Here is a 21,294-nt window from a genome sequence, read left to right on the forward strand (position 1 = left end):
TGGAGCTACAGTCTACCCACATACTTCCGCTTCCGACGGGTCTGATCATGTACACGTTGACACTAGCCTTCAAATGGAGTTAATGGACGGACCCCACCCCAACCATAAAACAGTGTCTATCCATAAGTAAACTTACCTTGATGTAGTAGCTTTGTTCGTAGACTTCAAATGGGCCTTCACATAGTAATGTAGTTCAGATGAACGAGTAATATAAGTATTCTTGTTTATATATTATATAAGAATATATCGTTACATTCATGAAGTAAGAGTTTATCACATGACCAATAAAATTTTGCCTGAGAATATGACAATCGATATTGTGAATTTTGGATTTGTGAAGTTATGATCACAACACTGAATATAGAGTGATCAATTAAAACTCATCATCATTAAAGATAATCACTTATTTATGTTTTGTTGAAAGTGCAATACATTATCATTCATTATACGTCGAGGAATCTTGTATTTTGTGTTCCTTTAAAATTTTAGTGACCTTTAGTAACCGTTGTACAATACAATGCTTATTTTCTCTTTATGTTTCTAAATGCAGCGATAAAAAAGGTTAAATTCTGTAACTGACACATAACAACACATCAGCGATTTCAATGGCTACTATAAGTGTAGCTTATGGTAAATAAATTAGATGCAACTGGGGTCCGGATGCAGGGCAATGCATCTGTTATCTATCAAATTTAAAGTTCTCAAAAAGCTATTCCAAAAAATTGCCCACACAGCCATAAATAATTTTGGTCAATTATATTTTACTCTTAGTGGGATTTATGTTTGTATGAAAGCACAAATGTGCATTAAAATGAAAGTTAATACAGTACTTCTCAAAATAGCTGATTTCTGGCTTTCTTTTTCTTTTTCAATTGGTCAAAAAAACATACTTTGAAGTCAAACTTTAATCTTTTTCTTAACTTGAGATTTCGCTTCTCATTTAATTTCTTATTTAAATACTTAATGCAAGACTATGTTGTCAAGCACGGCACAAATTTATTGGTTGACATTTGCATTTTTGTTATTATTTTATTATCAGCTGTACATCATTAATATTCAAGTTAAATAGATCTCAACTACCTTCGGTTGGGCAATTTTTCAAAAAATTTTACTCACAGCTGATTATTGAAGAGAACAGTTGACGAGTGAACGTTTTTATGGTCTATGTTAGTCTTTATTTCATGTTTTATCAAAGATTCATTTATGTGAAAGGATAAATTTTTACCCATTAACGTCTAGACAATGTTTATGATGGAAAGCGATACAATCTGGAATTGAAATTGTTTCATTTTTGGCGTAAATTGACGAGTCTAAAAATTTTTTAAAGATACACAGCCCTTTTTTGGAAGAGAATGGAAGGACAAAAAGTTAACTATAGCAGGATGTTTTACACAGTCAATGGAAATCATTATTTTCGCCATAAAACCCCGACATTGTATCATTGGAAAGTAGAAACAGCTTATTCCACGACGACACAAGTCCCTAATAAAGGTAAATATACTATTTTTACAGAATTTCAAGAATTTTTACTTTGAAATTAAAGTGCTCTTATTCTTGATTAAAACATATATAATAAGGATTTCTAAGATCAACTAAATTTAATAAAACAGCAAGTGTTTATAAAGATTGAAAAGAATGGCTTACGGCTGTTCATTGAAAATGGGAAAAAAATTGATTTTCGCCAATCTTTAAAATGAAGGACATTACAGAAAGAAGATAATATAAAGATTATTTGTATATTTCAACTAATGTCTACGAGGAGATTTCAAAAAAGTAATTATCATTATCTCAATTCCAGTGTCTACTACGATTCTGTCGAAAATTTCCTGTTCAATAAAGTGGAGGATTAGGGAAAGATTTTGCTCAGTTCCGAAAAATTTTTATTTATTTACCAACTGATTAGCCAAGTAGCTAATATATAATATAGGATCGATCTGTAATTTATACAAAACAAAAGAAATATTCATGTATATCTTATGCTCATTTGCTATTTAATTTAATGTCGACCTCGACCTTATTTCAACACTACATATTTTTCAAAAACAGTTTGATGTCAAGAGCAACAGCTTTTTATTAGTTGTATGTTTATGCTTATTCTTATATATTAAAGCATCACAACAATGGTTTTCCATAATCCCATCATTATAAAACCTAAAAGGTGCAATTACAATGCGCATCTTCTGTTCTCAGAGACCACAAAGTTGCGATACATTTCATTTACGTCATTTTATTACATATTATCAAACATATTTTTCACATTTATAGGCTGTTTGTGTCTTACTGATCGATAATTACATTGAGCAAAATTATTTTTATCAGAAGAAAGAAAAATGTTGACTCTACAAATCATAAAATCTTTGCTTTTAGCTGTTCCCTTTTGTATTGCTGAAATTCAATGAGTGTTGAAAAAGTTCTGTTTAGTGTAAGGTCTGAGTCTTTGCATCAGAAAAATGTCAACCCATGCACGAAGTGGACAATTTGAAAAAAGGATTAAAGTTCAACACGCTCCAAAAGATTGTAAAATAAAAGCTATAAAGACTGTACAACAAAACAGAGAATATTTCAATTATATTTCTATGAATCACCATAACGCATTTTTCTCTGCTAAGTTATTCTTTATTTATCATAAGATTATTTTTATTTGTCTAATGCATGTACTAAACCGTTTGTGTAAGTTGTTTGACATTAACATGTGGGAAAAACAAGTCGTAAAAAAAGTATTGCATTTTGTCATTCCAAATAATTACCGAATGACGTTATTTGATTTAATCTTGATATAGTTCAGGCCTTCAGCTGCAAATCTTAATCTTTAATGCATGCGTTATTCGTACAAACAGATAATATACATAATCTAAAAATAGTCTTTAAAAACCTTGCAATCAATTCTTTTGCAGTAAATTCAGCGCTTTTCCCGGGGGAAATGACAACTCTGTGTTTTGTTTTCTTTTCTATGAAGGTGTCGTGAAAAAATTGTTCAATGAAAACAAGCCAATTTTCTTTGGAATTCTGGGTGTTGTTTTCATCATTCTACTTATCATACTAATCCAATGTCATCGAAAGTACTGCAAGAAAGATAACAAAACAGAGCAAAAAAAGGCGTCAAATTATACATTATCTTTTTCAAAAGAAGAACTTCATTTACCTCATTGGAAAAAGTCTCCAGTGCAGCCAAAGCGAAGAAAACAAAGAAAACCCATGGAAATTGTAAGAAACCACAAATAGTTTCATTTCCAGGCGTCTCAACTAATTGCCAGCTTGTTGAGTTTCACTCTCAATACTAGACGGGTTGATTATAACGCCAAATCATCCCTACCCCCACAAATTTGCAAATTTTTGTTGTTTGGTGGTTTTAAGTTTGGTTGGGTTTAGTCTACAACATACTAAAAGCTCGGACAGAATTTGAGTATGGGAAAGTGTCCAATTTAGAAGACGAATTTTTTAAATTTTTTCAATATATTTTCTATTTACGTTGAACAAATTTTGATTGTCATTTCCTTCTTTATGATTCATTTGAGCTCGAATTTCTTTCTAATCCCGACACTACATTGCATCATGGACACTACATTCCATCCTGGACACTACATTGCATCCTGTATAAGCATAGAGAAACAATGGGCCATTGCATGAGAACCTTGATATTAAAGACGTATTTTAATTTGTCAGTTCGGAAATAGTGTGCACTACACTTGGAAACATCAGCCTTGAAGAGCAAGACAACAAGAAGATCTGCGTCTTCTCCAATAAGGGTGACAGATCTCCTAGCAAACTTTTTGATGGTTGTCTTTGTGATATAAACATTGGCATCTTTTTGTGCTTAAATAACGTCACAATTTTGTTGCATTTTCTCTTTGATTAGCTAAACTAATGCCTGCTTGTTTGCTTCATTTGACAATAAGTCCTCCGTTTTTCAAGCAAATTTTGTCAGCATGATAATGTTTACCGTTTTGAAATAAAGTGTAATCATCTGCAATCGAACTGTAGCTGCTTCCTTCTTTCCATTTCAGATAGTGAAGAAGATATCCTTCTTGCGTCTAGTACATTGTGCTCCGTGACTGGAAAGATTTGTGTCATAGAACTGTGTGATTTGGTTTTAACATAATTCCTGAAGGACAGCATTTTTCCAGAAGCTTCTGGAATTGGAAAAACTCAGAACCAAGTCAGACAGTGCTATGATACAAACTGTCCCATTCACAGAACTCAACATACTAAACAGAGGATCTCTTCTTCACATTTTATTTGGAAATGGAGAACCTCTTGTCAAATGGGGCACTAATTTAAAAGATCGTGGATAGAATGCAACAGAAAAGTTCTTATGTTATTCAATCAGAAATAGATGCTGTCGTCGATACGGCATAGACAAGCTTCAAAATGTCTGCTTTGAGACATGAAGACTCAGATTTTATAGTTTTCTTGCTCTTCTATGTTGATGTTTCCAAGTGTATAGCACTCTATCTCCGTACGAGGTAAAATACAACGTCCATAATTTCAAGGTTTTAAAACAGGCTCTTGTTGAGCAGTTTGCAATTCCTATTTGTTCATCATGAATTTACAGGATGTAATTCAGTGTCCAGGTCATTCGGAATTGGAAAGAAGTTGGATATCTAACGGTTCATTATCAAGACGGAAAAGACAATGAGAGATTGTTCAAAAGCATTCTCTCTACCAAAGCTAAGTCAGGATTTTAATGGAAACTAATGGATGAGAGGCAATGATTACATTGTTTATCAAACGGACTCCTTGCCATCTAGTAGATGAAATGTGCGATGCAGGAAAGTTACAAGAGCTAAGATATTAGTAACGACATATTGTCTCTGTAAATTTCATTCTCTGCGAAAATGCCACTAGGTTACGTAGTGGATAGGATGAAGTGATAAAATGCACCAAACTTATTTGAGTGATGACAGAAAAAGCCCTGCCTGAAATACACTGATTGAAATGATTAATTGCAACGTTTTGGTAGGATGCCATTATATTTACCACTGCCTGTGGACATTGCCAAGGTGGCAATTACAACAATATGAAAAATCATCCATTTAATGATAGATGAGAATGACGTGTGAAAAGTTTTGGAAAACGTGGTGATTCAATATCTCTGGCACACCTTTCATTACCCAAAAAAAAAACCTGGGTAAAAGTACAAGATATATTGATTTATTATGAAAACTGACTGAGTTAGTGTTATACACGTAAATGGAAATCTTGGGATGTAGAGTACCCCAACCATGTATAAAATTACACAAAAAACAAAATTTTGCAATTTTTTTGATCCCACTATACCATGATGCTCTGCATTGACTGCATATTCATCATAATTACGCACTCATTTTATATTTCAGAGAGAACTTGGCCAAATTTACTTTACATTAAAGTACGATTGTTTGAGGTAGGTTATCGCGCTAGGCATACATGAGTGCTGTGTTAAGTGTTTGAGTAATATTGCTTATTGTAAAACATGAAAATCATATTGCTGGCGCCAATCCTGAACTCTTGCATTGATTTTTGCGTCATATAAACTTTATAATAAATAAAGCTTTTTGATTGCCATTAATTATATTATATAAAGAGAAAATCCAAAACCTTTAAAATTTTATTATCATTCAAACAGTGCATCAACCGATGCTTCTAATAAATGATGTCGAATAAAAGTTTGATTTTAGACAAGACACAACAACGTAGTTTGACAGTCTTGGCAAAGTTAACCTTTTTCATGAATACTATTTTATTTTATCATACAGATCACGACTCAACGTGAATATTCTAAGAGGAGAAGATTTTCCATTACTATCTTCAAGTAATGTATCGTTTACTTATGTTGTCGTGGAACTAAAGCCATTCTCACAAAAATATGAAGCCAAAGCCAAACAAGTTATGTTCGAAATAGTATCTCGCCGGTATTTAATGATACAATACATTATCAAATACCAGTGCAAGAGCTACAAGGACAAACTTTAGTATTATCTGTGTTTGATATAAACCATCTGTCTGCGCATGACCTTATTGGTAACGTAATGATAAAAATTGACGAGAAAAGCTTAGCTAATGGAGATCAAACGAGTTACAAAGAATATCTAACGCTTGACGAAGATGTAAGTAGACAAACAAGGACAGACGTAAGATTAAAAAATTGAGAAATAATTATATCCTCGTTATAATTTTCTATTATTAAAGGATTTTGCATCAGTTGGCGAAATGTTGGTTGGTTTACGTTGGATAAAAGACAAAGAAAGACTTGATGTCACAATACAAGAGGCGTCATCCTTGAGAATTATGGATGAACATCGACAAACTTCCAGTGAGTTAATTAAGAAATAAAAGATGTTTACTGTGTTTGCATAGGCTTATGCAGACAGAGGAAACTTTAGGGAGAACTCAGGTGCAGATCATTGCAAGCCCGAGACCGAAGGTCGAAGGTTGCACATGCTCATCAGTTCTCACAAACGTCTCCGAGGTTTGCATAAGCCAGTGCAAACACGAAAAATATCTTTTATTTCTTTTATAAAATAACAATAATTCAAAACAGACAAATTTAAAGTAAATTTTTCCTCTTAAATGTATTCATGATGAATTTGCAAATTCTCTTTTGACTGAATGATTGCTATGATTGATTTGATTGGTTGAGCTCAGATGTGTTTTGCACACGCCAATGCAAACACAGCTCTAGACCAATCAACGCAAGCGTTTTATCGCGTTTATTTTATAACTTACATGAGGTTTGTATACTGGTAAAATGGTAGTATTACTAACAATCCCAAATTTCGAGCTTGAAATAATAAAAATACCCACAAAGTATTACCAAAACAAAAACAGATTTGATTTACACAATCATTGATTTTCACTAACCTCCCTCGGATTTAAGTACATTTAATCACGAAGAACCTTATTACCATGGTTTTACTTATATACATTTCACTGGAATCAATTCTGTCCCCAGCCCATTCCACATTAGGTTTTAATTTGTTTGGGTGTTAATCGGTTAAACTACAATATTTTTTCATGTATACAGATCCATATGTGAAAATTGAAGTATACATCAAGTGTTTCTTGGTCTTTAAAAAGCGAACTAAAGTGGAAAAGAGGACGCTTTCTCCAAAATTTAGAAAAACATTTAGCATACAAGTACCTGGTGATAGTCTCGCTCGTGATACTAAACTCATTTTGACAGTGAAACACGTGGCCAAACTTAGAAAAAAGCATATAATAGGTCATTTATATTTCGGTACGGAGGCAAAATCTAGTGCGCTCGAGCACTGGGACATGATTCACAATAGGAATGATTATGTGGAAATGTGGCACGATCTTGAACCACCAAACTGTAAATTACCTGCATCATCAAAAGTGAACTATCTATTATTTGAAGACAACAACAGCGATGATGATTGTCTAAGTTCAGTGGAATATTCTGATCATTCTTACTATCACTCAGACTCGGTTTTGTTAGGTCACAGTCCATCATATTAAATAGAAATTGCATCAACACATATTCATTACCGCAAATTGAATTATCTTGATTTGAGCTTGAAAATAGTTTCTACGATTTATAAGTAGGTATAGGTCGTGAAGTATAGATGTCTTAAACATCAATTGACATTTTGACATTAGAAAACTGATTTCATTGTGAAACAACAATTGGTATATAGGAACATCAGAACATGATTTATAACATTTATAAGATATTGCCACGTAATAAACTTCGCTTGAAGCTGAGCTGCACTTTCGAAGACTTTTTAGCAACGAACAAGCGCAGGAATGGTAAAAACATGGAGAATTATCCTATGATATTTGATCTACAAAAACCAGACGTCTTTTTTTTCATTATTATTACACATGGCATTAGCTGCGATACATTTGCATAGAATATATAACTTGTTGCTATCGATGTTTGACTAAGCAGTACTGAGAAAATAATGACACAATAATTAGCTAATCATTATAATTGAAAAGCCTTAAGAAAGTGGAATGTTTATTATACAATAAAGACAAGAAGAGTTTCTCGAATTTTTTATGAATCTAAGACACAAGTTAAAATACTCAAAAAATCATCAAAAAATAACTAGTACGTTTATCTTAGATTTTTATTTCTTCATTGAAAAGTTTGCTACTACTAACTTAATAAAAAGAAGTTTAGCGTATTGTACCTTTGTTTTAAGTCCGTCAATGTTTTCTTTTATGCAAAACAAGCTGCACCAAATTCCACTCCAAACTGTTGACCTTTTTTGCCAATGTCATAAACGGCGATGTCACGAATGGGAAGACGCGCTGTGTTTGATGTGTACACATGAACTGTAGTCTCGTGCCATTTACCATCTTTCTTCTATCAATCAACGCAAAAAGTAACAAGTTATATTTAAACACAATGCAGCAATCATCAAGTTACACTCACTCACATTGTAAAAAAAAACAAGTTAGTGAAGTTACACTCACACACATTGTACAAGTAACAAGTTATACACACATTGTAAGTAGCATTGTAATGATGCTAAGTTATGTACACATTCAGTAATTAATACCTCACACCACTTGCTAAGTTTCATACGAATAACACAACAAGATAAATTACGTACATGTACAATGACACTTAACACTACATTTTAAGTCACGTATAAGGGCACCCCACACCACATGCTTTATTATCTACCATGAAATCCCCACCACGTATTAAGTTATGTACAAAAACACCCTACCCGACGTGCTAAGTCTTGTACAAGGAGACACCCCCACACCACATGCAAAGTTATTATACATTCTTGTATTGATAAATCTTTAAAGATTGATTGATGGTAGATTCTGTTTGAAGGATTTGCACATCACTTAAAAATGTAATTAACTAAAGCAGTAATACATCAGAATGACAGTACATGGGCATTATATTTTGATATACGTACATTACATTCATCTTTTATGACAACGGGTCGGAATTTCTTTGCACTAAGAGCATGATACTCCATTCCATTGTCCCCACGCAATTTTATTGAATTATCCTTATTATTATGTTCATTTGTCCACGCTGCAGAGTTACGGCAATGGTATGTTATGTTTTGCCATCCCTTGGCTGACAATATTTGTAGAAAGCGAATTTGACTGCCATCAACAAGATATTTCACCTAAAAATCAGGATCGTTCTATGATTTACAACCAATAAAAGCAAAGTATGAGACATTTCCAAATGACCAAAGTACAAGTATTCTGTCATAAGATTATAACATATTCTTTTGCAGCTGATAACGAAATACAACGAGGAAATCATGACAATTGATTCAGTCAACAACTAGCTCCCCCCCCCCTCTCACACTTCATTTTTAAAATTTAAAAAGTAAAGTTAAAAAAATATTGATCATAAGTTCATAACGGTGAATAATATGATGATCTAATTTTAAATTACCATATCATTTTCCTTTAGCTCATCAGCAAACCAAATATAACGACTCTTTCCTTCATACCAGCTTTTCTTCTCGACCTAAATCGATAAACATTCTTTAAATATCAAATACGTAGCAAGTTCAACAATAAACCAGTAATTTGAAGCGATAAAACTGCAATGAACGCAAACTTTACAGGACATAAAAATATTATATACGTATATTATAAATGTTTTTGGTTGCTTGCATACTTTTAAATCTTTGGGCGAAACACAAGAAGAGAGACTTTCAAAGTGACAGTAAGCTAAGACAGCATCGTTGCGAAGACCACCATTAGGATCTATCCAATACTCGCCTAAAAATAGAATGGAATATTTGTTATCTTACACTATTTAAAGCAAAATATCAGATTGAAAGGCGAAAGGATAGCTATCTTACCACTACTAAGATGTGGATGGTCTTTAAAGAGATTTTTACAGGTAAGAGCAGGATATTTTTTGCTGCCATCTGGTTTACGAATCAAATCAATGTCATCCATAATGGCGACGATTTCTTCAATTGGCTTTGAATGAAAATATATATTTTCACATCAAAATATATGAACTATACACACAACTGCTAGATTAGATATAAGTCCCATATTTTTCACTCCGCCATACATTGAAAACATTCCAACCTTTCAAAATTCAACTCAACTTAACGACTACATCTTGTTCACAGCAGTCTTGTAAGCTTATAAATTTAAAATATGTATACAGTGACCCATACTTCATGTTTTTCCAGGTCCAAAGGATTTGTCTTCATCGAAGATAGGATTTTCTTCTGTAATGTTCAAAGACCAAGAATTAGTTACAAGTCACCTGTCATATACGTTTACTTACATCATCATTCATGGTTTCTTATGAGTAGCATAAACATTGTGAAAAAAGTATGCTACTGTAAGCGTGGTAAACAAGTATGCAATTGTCTGACTTCAGAATTTAAGGAAAAACTACGTAGTTTTGTATGATTGTATTAATGTATTTTATATTTTTTGTACTTGATGCAACTTTTTTAACTTTCTACCCGCCCTATTTACCTTCAGAAACAGTGTAAGTTTTGAAAGTAATGATTTAGAATGATTTTCTTTTTGAATGAATGGTTTTTTGAACTAAAACTAAAATCTATAAAAACTAATTTCAGGAAAACGTATTCATTTTCATGTTGCACTTTGCTTTCGTGAAGGCAACAAAAAAAAAGGAAAGATTGATTCATGGTGGTTTGAGTATCATATAACTCAACCATCAACTAACGGAAATGTTTATTATGTATATCAGATCTTAACACTAATCTCAAAAAGTGTCAACAATTCCAAAGACATAGAGAAACATATGTACAAACCACACGACTTCGATAATATTCACTTGGAGAAGGCCCCTTCTGTGATGATAATGACTCCCCAACACCAAACGCTGCCTAAAAACATTAAAGTACAGCAATTTCAGCTACTTAACATCGAGTTTTGATGCTCACCAAACACGGCCAGTGTCGTGCAGAAAGAAAGAATCTTGAAGAACATGAATCTTCATGTTCTTTTGTCAATGAATAATTAAATTTTAAAGTGGTTCATGTTTTCTTTTTAATAAATAATTAAATAAATGTTCAATAGGTTCATTTTGTTATCCTAATAAATAAATAAAACTTAAATAGCTTCTTGTTGTTATTTAATTAAATAATTAAATCAAGCTGAAGTTGTTGTGTTAATAAATAATTAAAACTTAAGTAGGTTCTTGCTCTTGTGGGATGAAATAATTGAATCTTAAATAGGTTCGTGTTGTTATGCTAAAAATAAATTTGCCTATGATCTTTCATCAATAAACAATGAGATATTAATATTGATATTGAAAGAAATGTTTGGGCAAAATATGTTCAATTGTGACACAATTAGGCATTTAGATTTTGACAAGGTTTACTAAATGGATGTCCTAAATCTTAAACAAAACACGAGCTCCTATCATAAAAAAACATCTTTCCCCTCAAAGGTGTAGGGAAGATCGATAATTAGATGGCAGGCTCATATTCAAGTGTACATGGTATAATCTGCAGAGCACAATGGATTTCAAAGTAACTTATATTAATATGGCATATCGTGCACAAATAATTATCCCCAGAAAATTCCCCGTATTCTCCATGTGAATCGTATATTTGTTACACGTTTTTAACGCACAATAAATCAGATACTTGTCACTGTACTCAGTTCTATAAATAAAAATATCTTACTCCTACTCCCTGACTTGCTGATGAGCCAGGAGGACCTGGAGGACCTGGTGGACCCTAAAATGAGAAGCAAATAATCAGACACTAATGACTAAACGATGATGCTCTTTGTGTACTTATATATTGTCTCTTCCTTTTTTACATTATTATAACCAATATTAACAAAACTTTTTACAGATTTTTTTACTTACTTGACGGCCGGCAACACCCTAAAAACGTAAAAAATACTTAGTAAGAAGATAGCTCTAATCAAAACTACAAAGATGTTGTTAAATATGGCATATTACTTTTGGTCCAGCATCACCCTAAAAGAAAAAAAAATCCAAATAAAAACATAATTATGTTCAAATATACGGGAAAATGACCATGTAGTAATGTTGCTTATTACGTACAATTGGTCCATTCATTCCCACAGACCCAGGGATTCCCTGTAAAGAAAATAAATATTTCAGTTATTTATGCATAATCGCAAAAAGTATAAAAATGTTAAGCTGCTATATAATACTAAAGTACATAATAGGATATGGGACTGTTTCCTTTACCTCTTTGCCGCGAATACCTTCATCACCAATAGGACCAAGGAAACCAGGATTACCCTGATAATAAATCACGTATTTATAAACAAAACGCTATACTTCACAATGAAAGACCGTAAACAAGCTAGATGAAATCTTGATGGTCATGGTGCTAAGATTATAGTATGAGTTTGCACGTCCAAATATCTCAACTTTTAAAGCTTATGTGTTTTAACGAACAATTTTCACTTCATTAAACAAAATAATCATTAACTTTATAACGTTAGATTCTCCCAGAAAAAAAATTAATTTGATATGTTCTTTATGGGTATAAAGCCAAATTTTGCTTTTTGAAAGATGGAAAAAGATGAAACGGGATTTGTGTTATCTAATAATTCAGCTATCACTCATGAAATGAAATGTCTTCATAAAATAAGGTATATTTAAAAAATTCCTGTAATTTTGTTACCTGTGGTCCTTTCAGGCCAGGCTCTCCTGGGCCACCAGAATCACCTTTAGCACCCTGCATAATAAACATGCGACTGTAAATAACCAAGAATTAACAAATGAATAAAAACATCTATATTCTTACGTATGAACCATGCATTCCGGGACGACCTTCTGATCCAGGTTCACCTTTAGCACCCTAGAATGATAAACATCAGTTGACGTCAACCATGTCCATAAAGTTTTTTCAAAGGAAATACTTAAAGTCCTCTGACAAAATTAAACATACCTTTAAAAGGTAAAAAATATGCATGAGAAACTTCACACTTTACGTGCTCACAGATTTGCAATTCAAACTAAATCATATTTAAAAGGATTTACCGGAGCTCCATTAGTACCAGCATCCCCAGATGCACCAACAGAACCTTTGTAACCCTGCAATATAATAACCAATTAATAGGATAAATCTGCAGATGAAATCAATTATTATCCCATGACTTCAATTTAATAGGAAAAAATTTCCTATATCGAAAAGAGAGTAGAAATATGCAAATTAAGAAATGTCACGTGGCATTAAAAACTACACAATAAACGTCATATTGTTTTCAAGGCAAGGGTGAGCAAGGGACGTGCATGGTTTATCATGTACTTTACCTTAACTCCTTCTTCTCCAATTTCACCTACATCTCCTTCTGGTCCTTCCATACCCTGAATATCATAACATGAAACAATGTAATGATTAACTTTAACCGATATAACTTCCTAATAACTGCACAAACAGTTCCTTAATAAAGACAATTTTTTGTTTATACGTGATATCGTGGTGGAAATACATACGCAAGTATGAGTTTTTTCCAGAGTAAATAATGTACAAAATGAATATATTAGTCATACATTTTTTAAAATATAACCCTACAAAAATGTGAAACTGAGTTCAATGTGTACTAACCTGCTCACCAATGTCACCTTTTTCACCTCTGTATCCTTTAGCACCAGAGGGACCGACTGTTCCAGGTGAGCCTGCTGATCCTGCCACTCCTACATTACCAGATTCACCCTAATAAAGAAAAAAAAACAATCGCAAATACGTTTATGTTTGGTTGAACGAAATGATATTCCAAATATTTGATAACGAAATCCCTGTTTCGGCTGATGATTTGATAACCATCAAGACGACAGTTAAAACTTAAAAATGACGACAAACAGTTTCTTTTTATATAACTCACCTTATCACCATTTAGTCCCTGTGCACCAGGTCTCCCAGTTAATCCATCTGGACCCTGTGCATATTTGAGATGGGTTTGGTAATACATTTTTAATGTTCTAGACTATGATTCATATTGCTAACTACAAGCGGAATCACTCCTCGAGAGATACACGTGAACCAAAGGTAGATAAAAAGAGCACGAAGTTTCTCAGTTCTTATATGGAGTAACATTTATTAAATAGACTGAATACATAAAATTTCATATTTCTACTTCATTTGATGTTGCTGCTGGTCTGGTATAAGTTAATAGTAAATTTGCTTTTATCGGAAGGAATGAACAACGAAGTATGTATGGAAAAAAACACCATTTTGTCATAAATGTTTCGTTTTCCTCTTTCTAAATCTTTCTTTTTATCTCATTTCAGAAACATGAGTAAAATCGGAGCTAAGCTTAACTGATTAAAGATGAGCTTTTCTTTAATTGTTGAATGTATGAAGATATTTTCTTTAAATGGCATAAGTCAACGTACCACAGAATATTCTTTAGATAGTATTAATGTACCACAGAATGTTTTTAGATGGTTTTAGTTAACGAATTACAGAATATTCTTAAGATGGTATCAATTAATGTACCACAGATTACAATAAAATTGGCATCGGGTAACTTATCAGGGACAGAAAATGTTATTTAGCAGTGATCAAATTATCGAGTTACTTTATATGACATATTAAGTCTATTAAAGTACTTACATCAGATCCAGACGGACCTTCCATTCCAGAAACACCTTTGGCTCCTGCCAATCCCTAAAAATACACTTTAATCTTTAGATCATTGAATTCAACATTTATACGTATTTGTGCTCGACAGATGAAGCACCTGGTCTCCACCGGGTCCACTGCGTCCATTTGAGCCAGAAGATCCCTTTTCACCCTAAAACACATGCAAACATTACTTACAAATTGCAACATGTTACACGAATTCAAATCAGTGCAAGGTATAAATTTAGCACAAAATCTACAATTTTTGAAATTAAATGAAAAACATGGCTCTACCAGCGTAGTACTTTATAAGTATTTAATCGTAAGTATCGGTTGAGGAAAAAAATCGTCTTTTTTGTGGGCAATATGCGAATTGTAGTCGCAAGGGAATTACATTATTCATAGTGCACATGAAAGAAAATATGAAATTTCTCCTGTTGTGAATCCAACAGAAACGATATGAAAGTTTGCCGATATCTTATAAACAGGAGCACTGAAGCAAGTCACATTACAAATTTTCATGCTCTTTCAAAGTGAATTATAGTCAGAAACAGTGCAAAATATAATACGTTATTATTAAGGGACCGTCTCTGGTAAAGTGCTAACCAACACGTAAAATATAACTTCGTATGTTTACCTCAGCACCAGATTCTCCAGAGGGACCAGGTTCCCCAGGCGCTCCTGGTTCGCCCTAAATGTAAATACATATTGCTTGAATGTATCGAATGTAAGGATATTAGAAAGATTCGACACTTTTTTATGTTTGTATTTGTTCTGTTGGTTGTTGTGCATACGTTAATATTCCCAATGTTAATATGCCTAACCTTAGTTTGCCTCGTAACATTATATGAATAAATATCATTATACGTCATAAAAAAACATTGACAAAATAAATTAAATTTTTTAAAATAATTACCGTCTCACCAATCTCACCAGGAGAACCAGGTACACCCAATACACCAGGCACTCCCTGTAAAACAAAAAATAATTATATATTCCTCATAATTTATGTAAAATAATTCAACTGAATAACTTATGATGAATTAACCCAATCAAATATTAAGAAATTATTCAAAACAAGGAAATATTGATTTCTATGACCTGATGGATTGAGTTGTGTAATTAAAACTTACACCTATTGCAAAACCACCAGGCTCGCCTTTGACACCATCTACGCCACGTTCACCCTAAATAATGAACACTTTCTATCGTTAAATCCTTTTGCCCAAAATTTTTCACCACGATAATTCCATATACCAGATTTTATTTTTGCATAAATTACAAGGCGTATATGATGTGATGACGATATGACAACTTACCATGGGCCCAGTAATACCAATATCACCTGTTTCACCTTTCTCACCACTAACGCCCTAAAATAATCAGACTAATTCATTAGTTCAAATAATGTAAAAAAATTTTACTCCATTATATTATGGTTAATTCAATTCATGCGTTTTCTGTAAGTCATTTTCATGCATACAAGCAAACATTTTAAATCAAAATAGCACATTTTACCTTATCTCCATAGGCACCAGCAAGCCCACTTAAACCTGGAGCTCCAGATTGGCCCTGAAAAGCAAACCATGAAGGATTATTTGAAATTGAACTGATAGTTAAAATTATTAAATCCACTGAAAAACACGACAGATCATGAAACAAAGATAGTTTTTACCTTAGCTCCAGCATAACCTTCAGGTCCGTTTTCACCCAAAGGTCCGATCTGCCCCTAAAATTACATTGATGGCGTTAATAGTTTTGTGAGGTAACGTGAGTTACTGGCATATCTGATCCAACCATTCACTTGGATAGGTGGTAATACACGTTCAAACTCAATGGCTAAAACAATAAAAACCTTAAATCGATTCTCATTTACCTCATCACCGACATCACCTCTTACACCTTTTGAACCAAGTTTTCCATCACTTCCCTGAATGAAAATAACATTTTGAAATACAATGTTGTATCAAAATATCAGGAAACATAATAACACAAAAATGGCATAATGTACATTACTTTGACACCACGTTCTCCAGGTTCACCTTCAGCACCTATATCACCAGTTGAACCCTAAAATGTTAACAAATGGATCATCATATGTGGGGTATTAAGAATAACAGTCTCATTATTTCTCGGAAATTTTCTTCTAAACACGATTGTTTTATCATATCACTACCAATTTATTGCAGAAAGTAGTACCCTAAAGTTTTGGACATATAGAAAATTTACAAATGGAAAAACGCAAAAAAGCTCATTCGTATAGTCCATGTGCAATTTTATCGGAGATCACTTTGTTTTCATGCAAAGTCTATAATGTGTCTTTACAGTTATAAATCTTACCGGTCTTCCTGCCTCACCAATTAAACCAGCTTCACCTGCAGCACCTTGAATCCCCTGCAAGACCACAAGTATTTGTATTGCTACGTATAAAGCAAAAATATTTCCACAACTTGTGATTCATTTTTAATATATGTTCACAAAACTGTATCTTGGCGATATTACCTGCCGACCAGGATTTCCAGTTGCTCCAACAGGTCCAGCAATACCGCTTGGACCCTGAAATAAAAATAAGTCTTTTACGTTCCATTTTTGCTTGGTGTGGAAGAAAGTTTCATGTAACATTCACCATTTTTCCATCTTTTCCAAGTGCGCCAGCATCACCTCTGTCCCCACTTACACCCTGAAATAAAACTGAGTTATAAAGAAAGTATATCTACTTTGGATAATTTTATGTCGAACGGATATTTTTTCTTACGTTTTATCCAGTAAAACCTGGAAGTTATCAGTACAAGCAGAAGGCAAGCACAATAGGTAAAGACGTCAATCAGTTAAAGGGTATCAATTAAATAAGCCTATATCACTTCATATGATAGTCCATACCACCAAAATCAAATTTCATTTATTCCAAAAATGTTTTTGATATTTTTACACTTTCTTAGTTATACTTTTTGATCATTTAAAGTGTTATATCAATTAAATCAATTTTATTGGTGTTATATAAATTAATAAGTTTTTCGAAAGTTTTAGAGTTCAAGCCGAAATCAGAAGTAGAAAACATTGAAATAAAAAGTATCAAAAGCAGAATTTAACAGACCTTTCTACCACGTGGTCCAGGTTCCCCAACGTCACCAGCAACTCCAGGATTACCCTTTAATAATTGAGAAGAGTGAATTAAATAGTAGTAAGTCATCATCATAGTCATAGACTGCAGTCAACAACATAAAAATATAATAACACTTTAAAACTTACATTTTTTCCACTCTTACCAGGCTTACCACGTTTACCTTCAGCTCCAGGAGAACCCTATGTAGATAAAAAATCCCTTTTTAAAATGGCAAGGGAAGTCATGTAGAATGATACAGTTTATCTCATTATCACTAACAGTTTGTCCACTTGCTCCACGACGGCCAACAGCTCCTGCATCACCAGGAGGACCCTAGAAAGAAAACAAAGTAATCTTCAAAAAAAATCGATAAAAATCAAAGTATTTTAAAAGATTTTTGACCTGTTCTCCTGGTCCTCCAGATGGTCCTTGAGCTCCAGCAACACCTGGTCCACCCTATATAAAACAGTAATTTGAACAACAATTGATCTTTAAACTCAAAATTTTATAACTTTTGCAATTTTAAGACAGTATTTTTATATATTGGTTAAGTTTGGTTACTAAATATAGAGACAATATATCACATATTTAGTAACGAAAATTAAATATTCTTAAATCCAATCGGTAAAGTGTTATAAACTTATAATTAAAACTTTCTCTCACTTATTTTGTGGCTAGATGAGGTTCAACCCCTCCACCTCCAATGCTATTTAAGATAATAGTAAATTCTCTCCTCATATTGACTGTAAAAATCACCATGTGCATGTTCATTCTATATTGTACTCAAAATCTTACGATTGCTTTATATGGACAAGTTTTCATACTCGATTACTCATTATTTTATTCCAAAGCCATCATCAGAGAACATATATAATATATTAATCCTAACACGGTTTTTAATATGCACATGAAAAACATGTGACTTGGACGAGATTTGAACTCGGACCTTCGGGTTACTAGTCCGCCGCTCTACCTGTTGAGCTAACAAGCCCACAGGGATTGGAGCCGAGTCAAATCTCTTTTAAACTGCGTATGGACGAGAGATTCTCGCCACTATAGCAGTTTTAATATCCAGGATTAATATATTACATATATTCTCTGATGATGGCTTTGGAATAAAGTCGAAACACGGTGCCATCCAGTAAAACCGTGTTAGGATTAATATATTATTTATTACTTATTACTGAGCATTGATTAAGATTTTAGATTTTCATGTCATTATTTCTCAACCTATTCCCTATTGAGTGCCGTCTAGGCACTCAATCCACTCACATTTTAGTTCATTAAAAAATAAACACAAAACCATGTACATGAAGCTTGTAAAGCAACATTGCCTTTCTAAAACCTTAAAAGTAACTCACTTGAGCTCCATCTTGGCCACTATCTCCTTGGCTACCTTTCCTGCCACTCGCACCCTTAAAAATAAATATAACAAGTAAGAAGTTTAAAAACTTTTAAAGAGAAAAACTTTTAAAGAGAAATTTTTTTACAGCATCTCCGTCTGGTCCAGGTGCTCCTTGCGATCCAGGCTCACCCTGAAGTAAAAATAATACCAATTTCATCAATACAGGTTTCCCCTAGTAGTTTAAAATATCTTAAATTTAATTCTTAACATTGATCGAACAATGTATTTTTTTTATTTTTCTTTACTATACTGTAAGAGCAGAAACTTTGTATTATTTCCATTTTCAAAATTCTGCTTATTTTAAAATTGTGCTAAAAACACATTCATTTCTAGTGCAAAAAGGTAAGAGCTAGTTACTTTAATCTTTTCTATAGAGGCATCAAAAAGAAAATGTTGAGTCCAGGGCAAAGTTTTGACCAAGTGCTCTGTGTTCTTCGTGTTTTGAAAGTCGAATTAACCGTAATTGTTTGAATTTCAGGTATTTTCTGAATTTAAGAGGACCATGTATAAATAGCATCCAGTCCCCTCGGAGGGCCTGATATCTAGACAGTTATTTGTAAAATTTTAACTTACACTCTCTCCATCAATTCCTATCTCACCAACATCACCTAACATACCCTAAAAAGACATGTTTAAGTTACAACAAATCCTTTTACACTAAATTCGACAAGTAAGTCTGTAATGATTACTTAGAAGGATAAAACACAATATCAAGCCTGTTAGAATAGTACATAGTTCGAGATAAAGAGAAAGATTGTTAACTTGTTTTTCAGTATAAAAATCATATAAAACGCGAGACGAACATATTGTCTGACAGTGAAAATCTTTCCATACCTTATCTCCTTCGCCACCATTTCTTCCGGGAAACCCAACTGAACCTTCTGGGCCCTAACAAAATAAGTTAAAGTTCTTTAACACATGTTTTACTTTATATGATGTTTTACGATGAACTCGAGCATACGTACCTCAGCTCCGTCGCGTCCATCGTTTCCTTTGATCCAAGAGGACCTCTCTCCCTTGGAATTAAAAATTTACCGAGATAAGTTTAATTGAGAAATGTTAAAACGTGGAGAAGTTATGTTAAAACAATTAGTATTGTAGTAGCTACCAATGCAATTGTATGACAATTGGCCGAAAAGCGATAAACTGAAAATTACCAGTGAGTAAAGCCCACAAACAACGTTTGTATTTCGTTAAAGATGGACAACTTAAAATAATTTATGCATTTGCAAGAAGAAAAGTTTACCTCGACTCCAATAATACCAGCAGCTCCATCTTCACCGTCTTCTCCATCAAAACCCTTTCAATAATTATACACAAGCTTAGCATGAAATTAATTCCACCAAATTCGCAAAATAAAATATTGCACAATTTCTATGCGTGAGAGCTAAAACATCACACACTACACCATTACTTTTTCAACATAAAGGAAATAAAAGAGGAAGTTGAAACTTGTTGTGGAAGTTATACTTCCACACACCTTTCATGCACTATTTATACTTATAAGTTTTGATAAAAAATACTGAGATGAAGACGTACTGGTGATCCAGGTTCACCAGTTTCTCCCGAAGCACCGTCATCACCATCTCTACCCTTTAAAAAAAGTGAATGTGACATTTTCTTTTCCCAAATTCCTCGATTTTAGATGAATTAAAAAGATGATAATGAAAATTTAAATAGTTTTACCAGTACTCTAATGAGAGAGAAAACGTTATATATTTACAGGTTTTCCATTTGCTCCAAAGAAACCTTGGATACCACGTGGTCCTTCTTCACCCTAACAAAATAATGAAACCCAATCAATCAATAATGCTACTTTTATTTGTTTGCACACATTAACTGTTTCATGTCTAAAGAATTAATTACTCCATACTTTGGAGCCAAGAGGACCCGCAGCTCCATCATCACCAGGACCACCCTAGATAAATTAAATTGTGATGCAGAACTATTTGAAATGAATAGAAAATCTGGGTCAAAAAATGATCTGCATGCAACACATAAAAACTCGTGGGAGGTATCATAAATTTTTGTCTAATATGTCTAAATTCTACTAAAAAGAAAGCTTCTCTATGTTCAAAACTTTATATGTACGTACATTTTGAAAATTAAACAAGATAAAAATCATTTTTGGTATAGAAGATTACAAGAGTCAATAATTCAAACAAGAGAAGACATTACAAAAAAGAAACTCTTACAGACTCTCCTTTTGGACCATCTATTCCACTGGGCCCACGATTGCCACTAGG

At 33.1% G+C, this 21,294-nt stretch overlaps 2 protein-coding genes across 2 annotated transcripts; one reads left to right on the forward strand and one right to left on the reverse strand.

The window, feature by feature from the left end:
• The first annotated feature begins 1,055 nt into the window (after positions 1-1,055).
• Positions 1,056-7,700, forward strand: LOC124440167. Its single transcript, XM_046990502.1, has 6 exons — positions 1,056-1,491; positions 2,957-3,204; positions 5,337-5,383; positions 5,736-5,791; positions 6,169-6,292; positions 7,004-7,700. Exons 1-5 carry the CDS (start codon positions 1,353-1,355, stop codon positions 6,231-6,233), a joined length of 555 nt encoding a protein of 184 aa, XP_046846458.1. The 5' UTR covers positions 1,056-1,352; the 3' UTR covers positions 6,234-6,292; positions 7,004-7,700.
• A 354-nt stretch (positions 7,701-8,054) lies between these two features.
• On the reverse strand, positions 8,055-20,825 carry LOC124440162 (collagen alpha chain-like). The gene is made up of 43 exons (XM_046990496.1): positions 20,772-20,825; positions 20,588-20,641; positions 20,294-20,348; positions 20,014-20,065; positions 19,883-19,936; positions 19,622-19,666; positions 19,134-19,178; positions 19,005-19,058; positions 18,046-18,099; positions 17,923-17,976; positions 17,790-17,843; positions 17,635-17,688; positions 17,167-17,220; positions 17,043-17,096; positions 16,881-16,934; positions 16,557-16,610; positions 16,417-16,470; positions 16,216-16,269; positions 16,059-16,112; positions 15,860-15,913; positions 15,674-15,727; positions 15,457-15,510; positions 15,178-15,231; positions 14,659-14,712; positions 14,532-14,585; positions 13,801-13,854; positions 13,524-13,631; positions 13,229-13,282; positions 12,956-13,009; positions 12,720-12,773; positions 12,597-12,650; positions 12,155-12,208; positions 12,005-12,040; positions 11,900-11,917; positions 11,804-11,821; positions 11,616-11,669; positions 10,737-10,811; positions 10,125-10,178; positions 9,795-9,918; positions 9,608-9,711; positions 9,380-9,454; positions 8,883-9,101; positions 8,055-8,311 (listed from the first exon to the last, which is right to left on the reverse strand). Exons 6-43 carry the CDS (start codon positions 19,661-19,663, stop codon positions 8,165-8,167), a joined length of 2,415 nt encoding a protein of 804 aa, XP_046846452.1. The 5' UTR covers positions 19,664-19,666; positions 19,883-19,936; positions 20,014-20,065; positions 20,294-20,348; positions 20,588-20,641; positions 20,772-20,825; the 3' UTR covers positions 8,055-8,164.
• Between the last annotated feature and the right edge of the window lie 469 nt (positions 20,826-21,294).

This window comes from Xenia sp. Carnegie-2017, unplaced genomic scaffold (genome assembly GCF_021976095.1).
Source record: "Xenia sp. Carnegie-2017 unplaced genomic scaffold, XeniaSp_v1 HiC_scaffold_2, whole genome shotgun sequence".
In the NCBI taxonomy this organism is placed as follows: domain Eukaryota; kingdom Metazoa; phylum Cnidaria; class Anthozoa; order Malacalcyonacea; family Xeniidae; genus Xenia; species Xenia sp. Carnegie-2017.

Coding starts and splice junctions, on each gene's coding strand:
- LOC124440162 (XM_046990496.1), bottom strand. CDS start 19,663: ATGTTAGGTGATGTTGGTGAGATAGGAATTGATGGAGAGAGT. Junction 16,113..16,215: donor AAGGTTATGCTGGAGCTAAG/GTAAAAACTATC, acceptor TTTGCTTTTCAG/GGCCAATCTGGAGCTCCAGG. Junction 14,713..15,177: donor CTGGAGAATCTGGTGCTGAG/GTAAACATACGA, acceptor CATGTGTTTTAG/GGTGAAAAGGGATCTTCTGG.
- LOC124440167 (XM_046990502.1), top strand. CDS start 1,353: ATGGAAGGACAAAAAGTTAACTATAGCAGGATGTTTTACACAGTCAAT. Junction 3,205..5,336: donor AAAGAAAACCCATGGAAATT/GTAAGAAACCAC, acceptor TTTATATTTCAG/AGAGAACTTGGCCAAATTTA. Junction 5,384..5,735: donor TTAAAGTACGATTGTTTGAG/GTAGGTTATCGC, acceptor TTTATCATACAG/ATCACGACTCAACGTGAATA.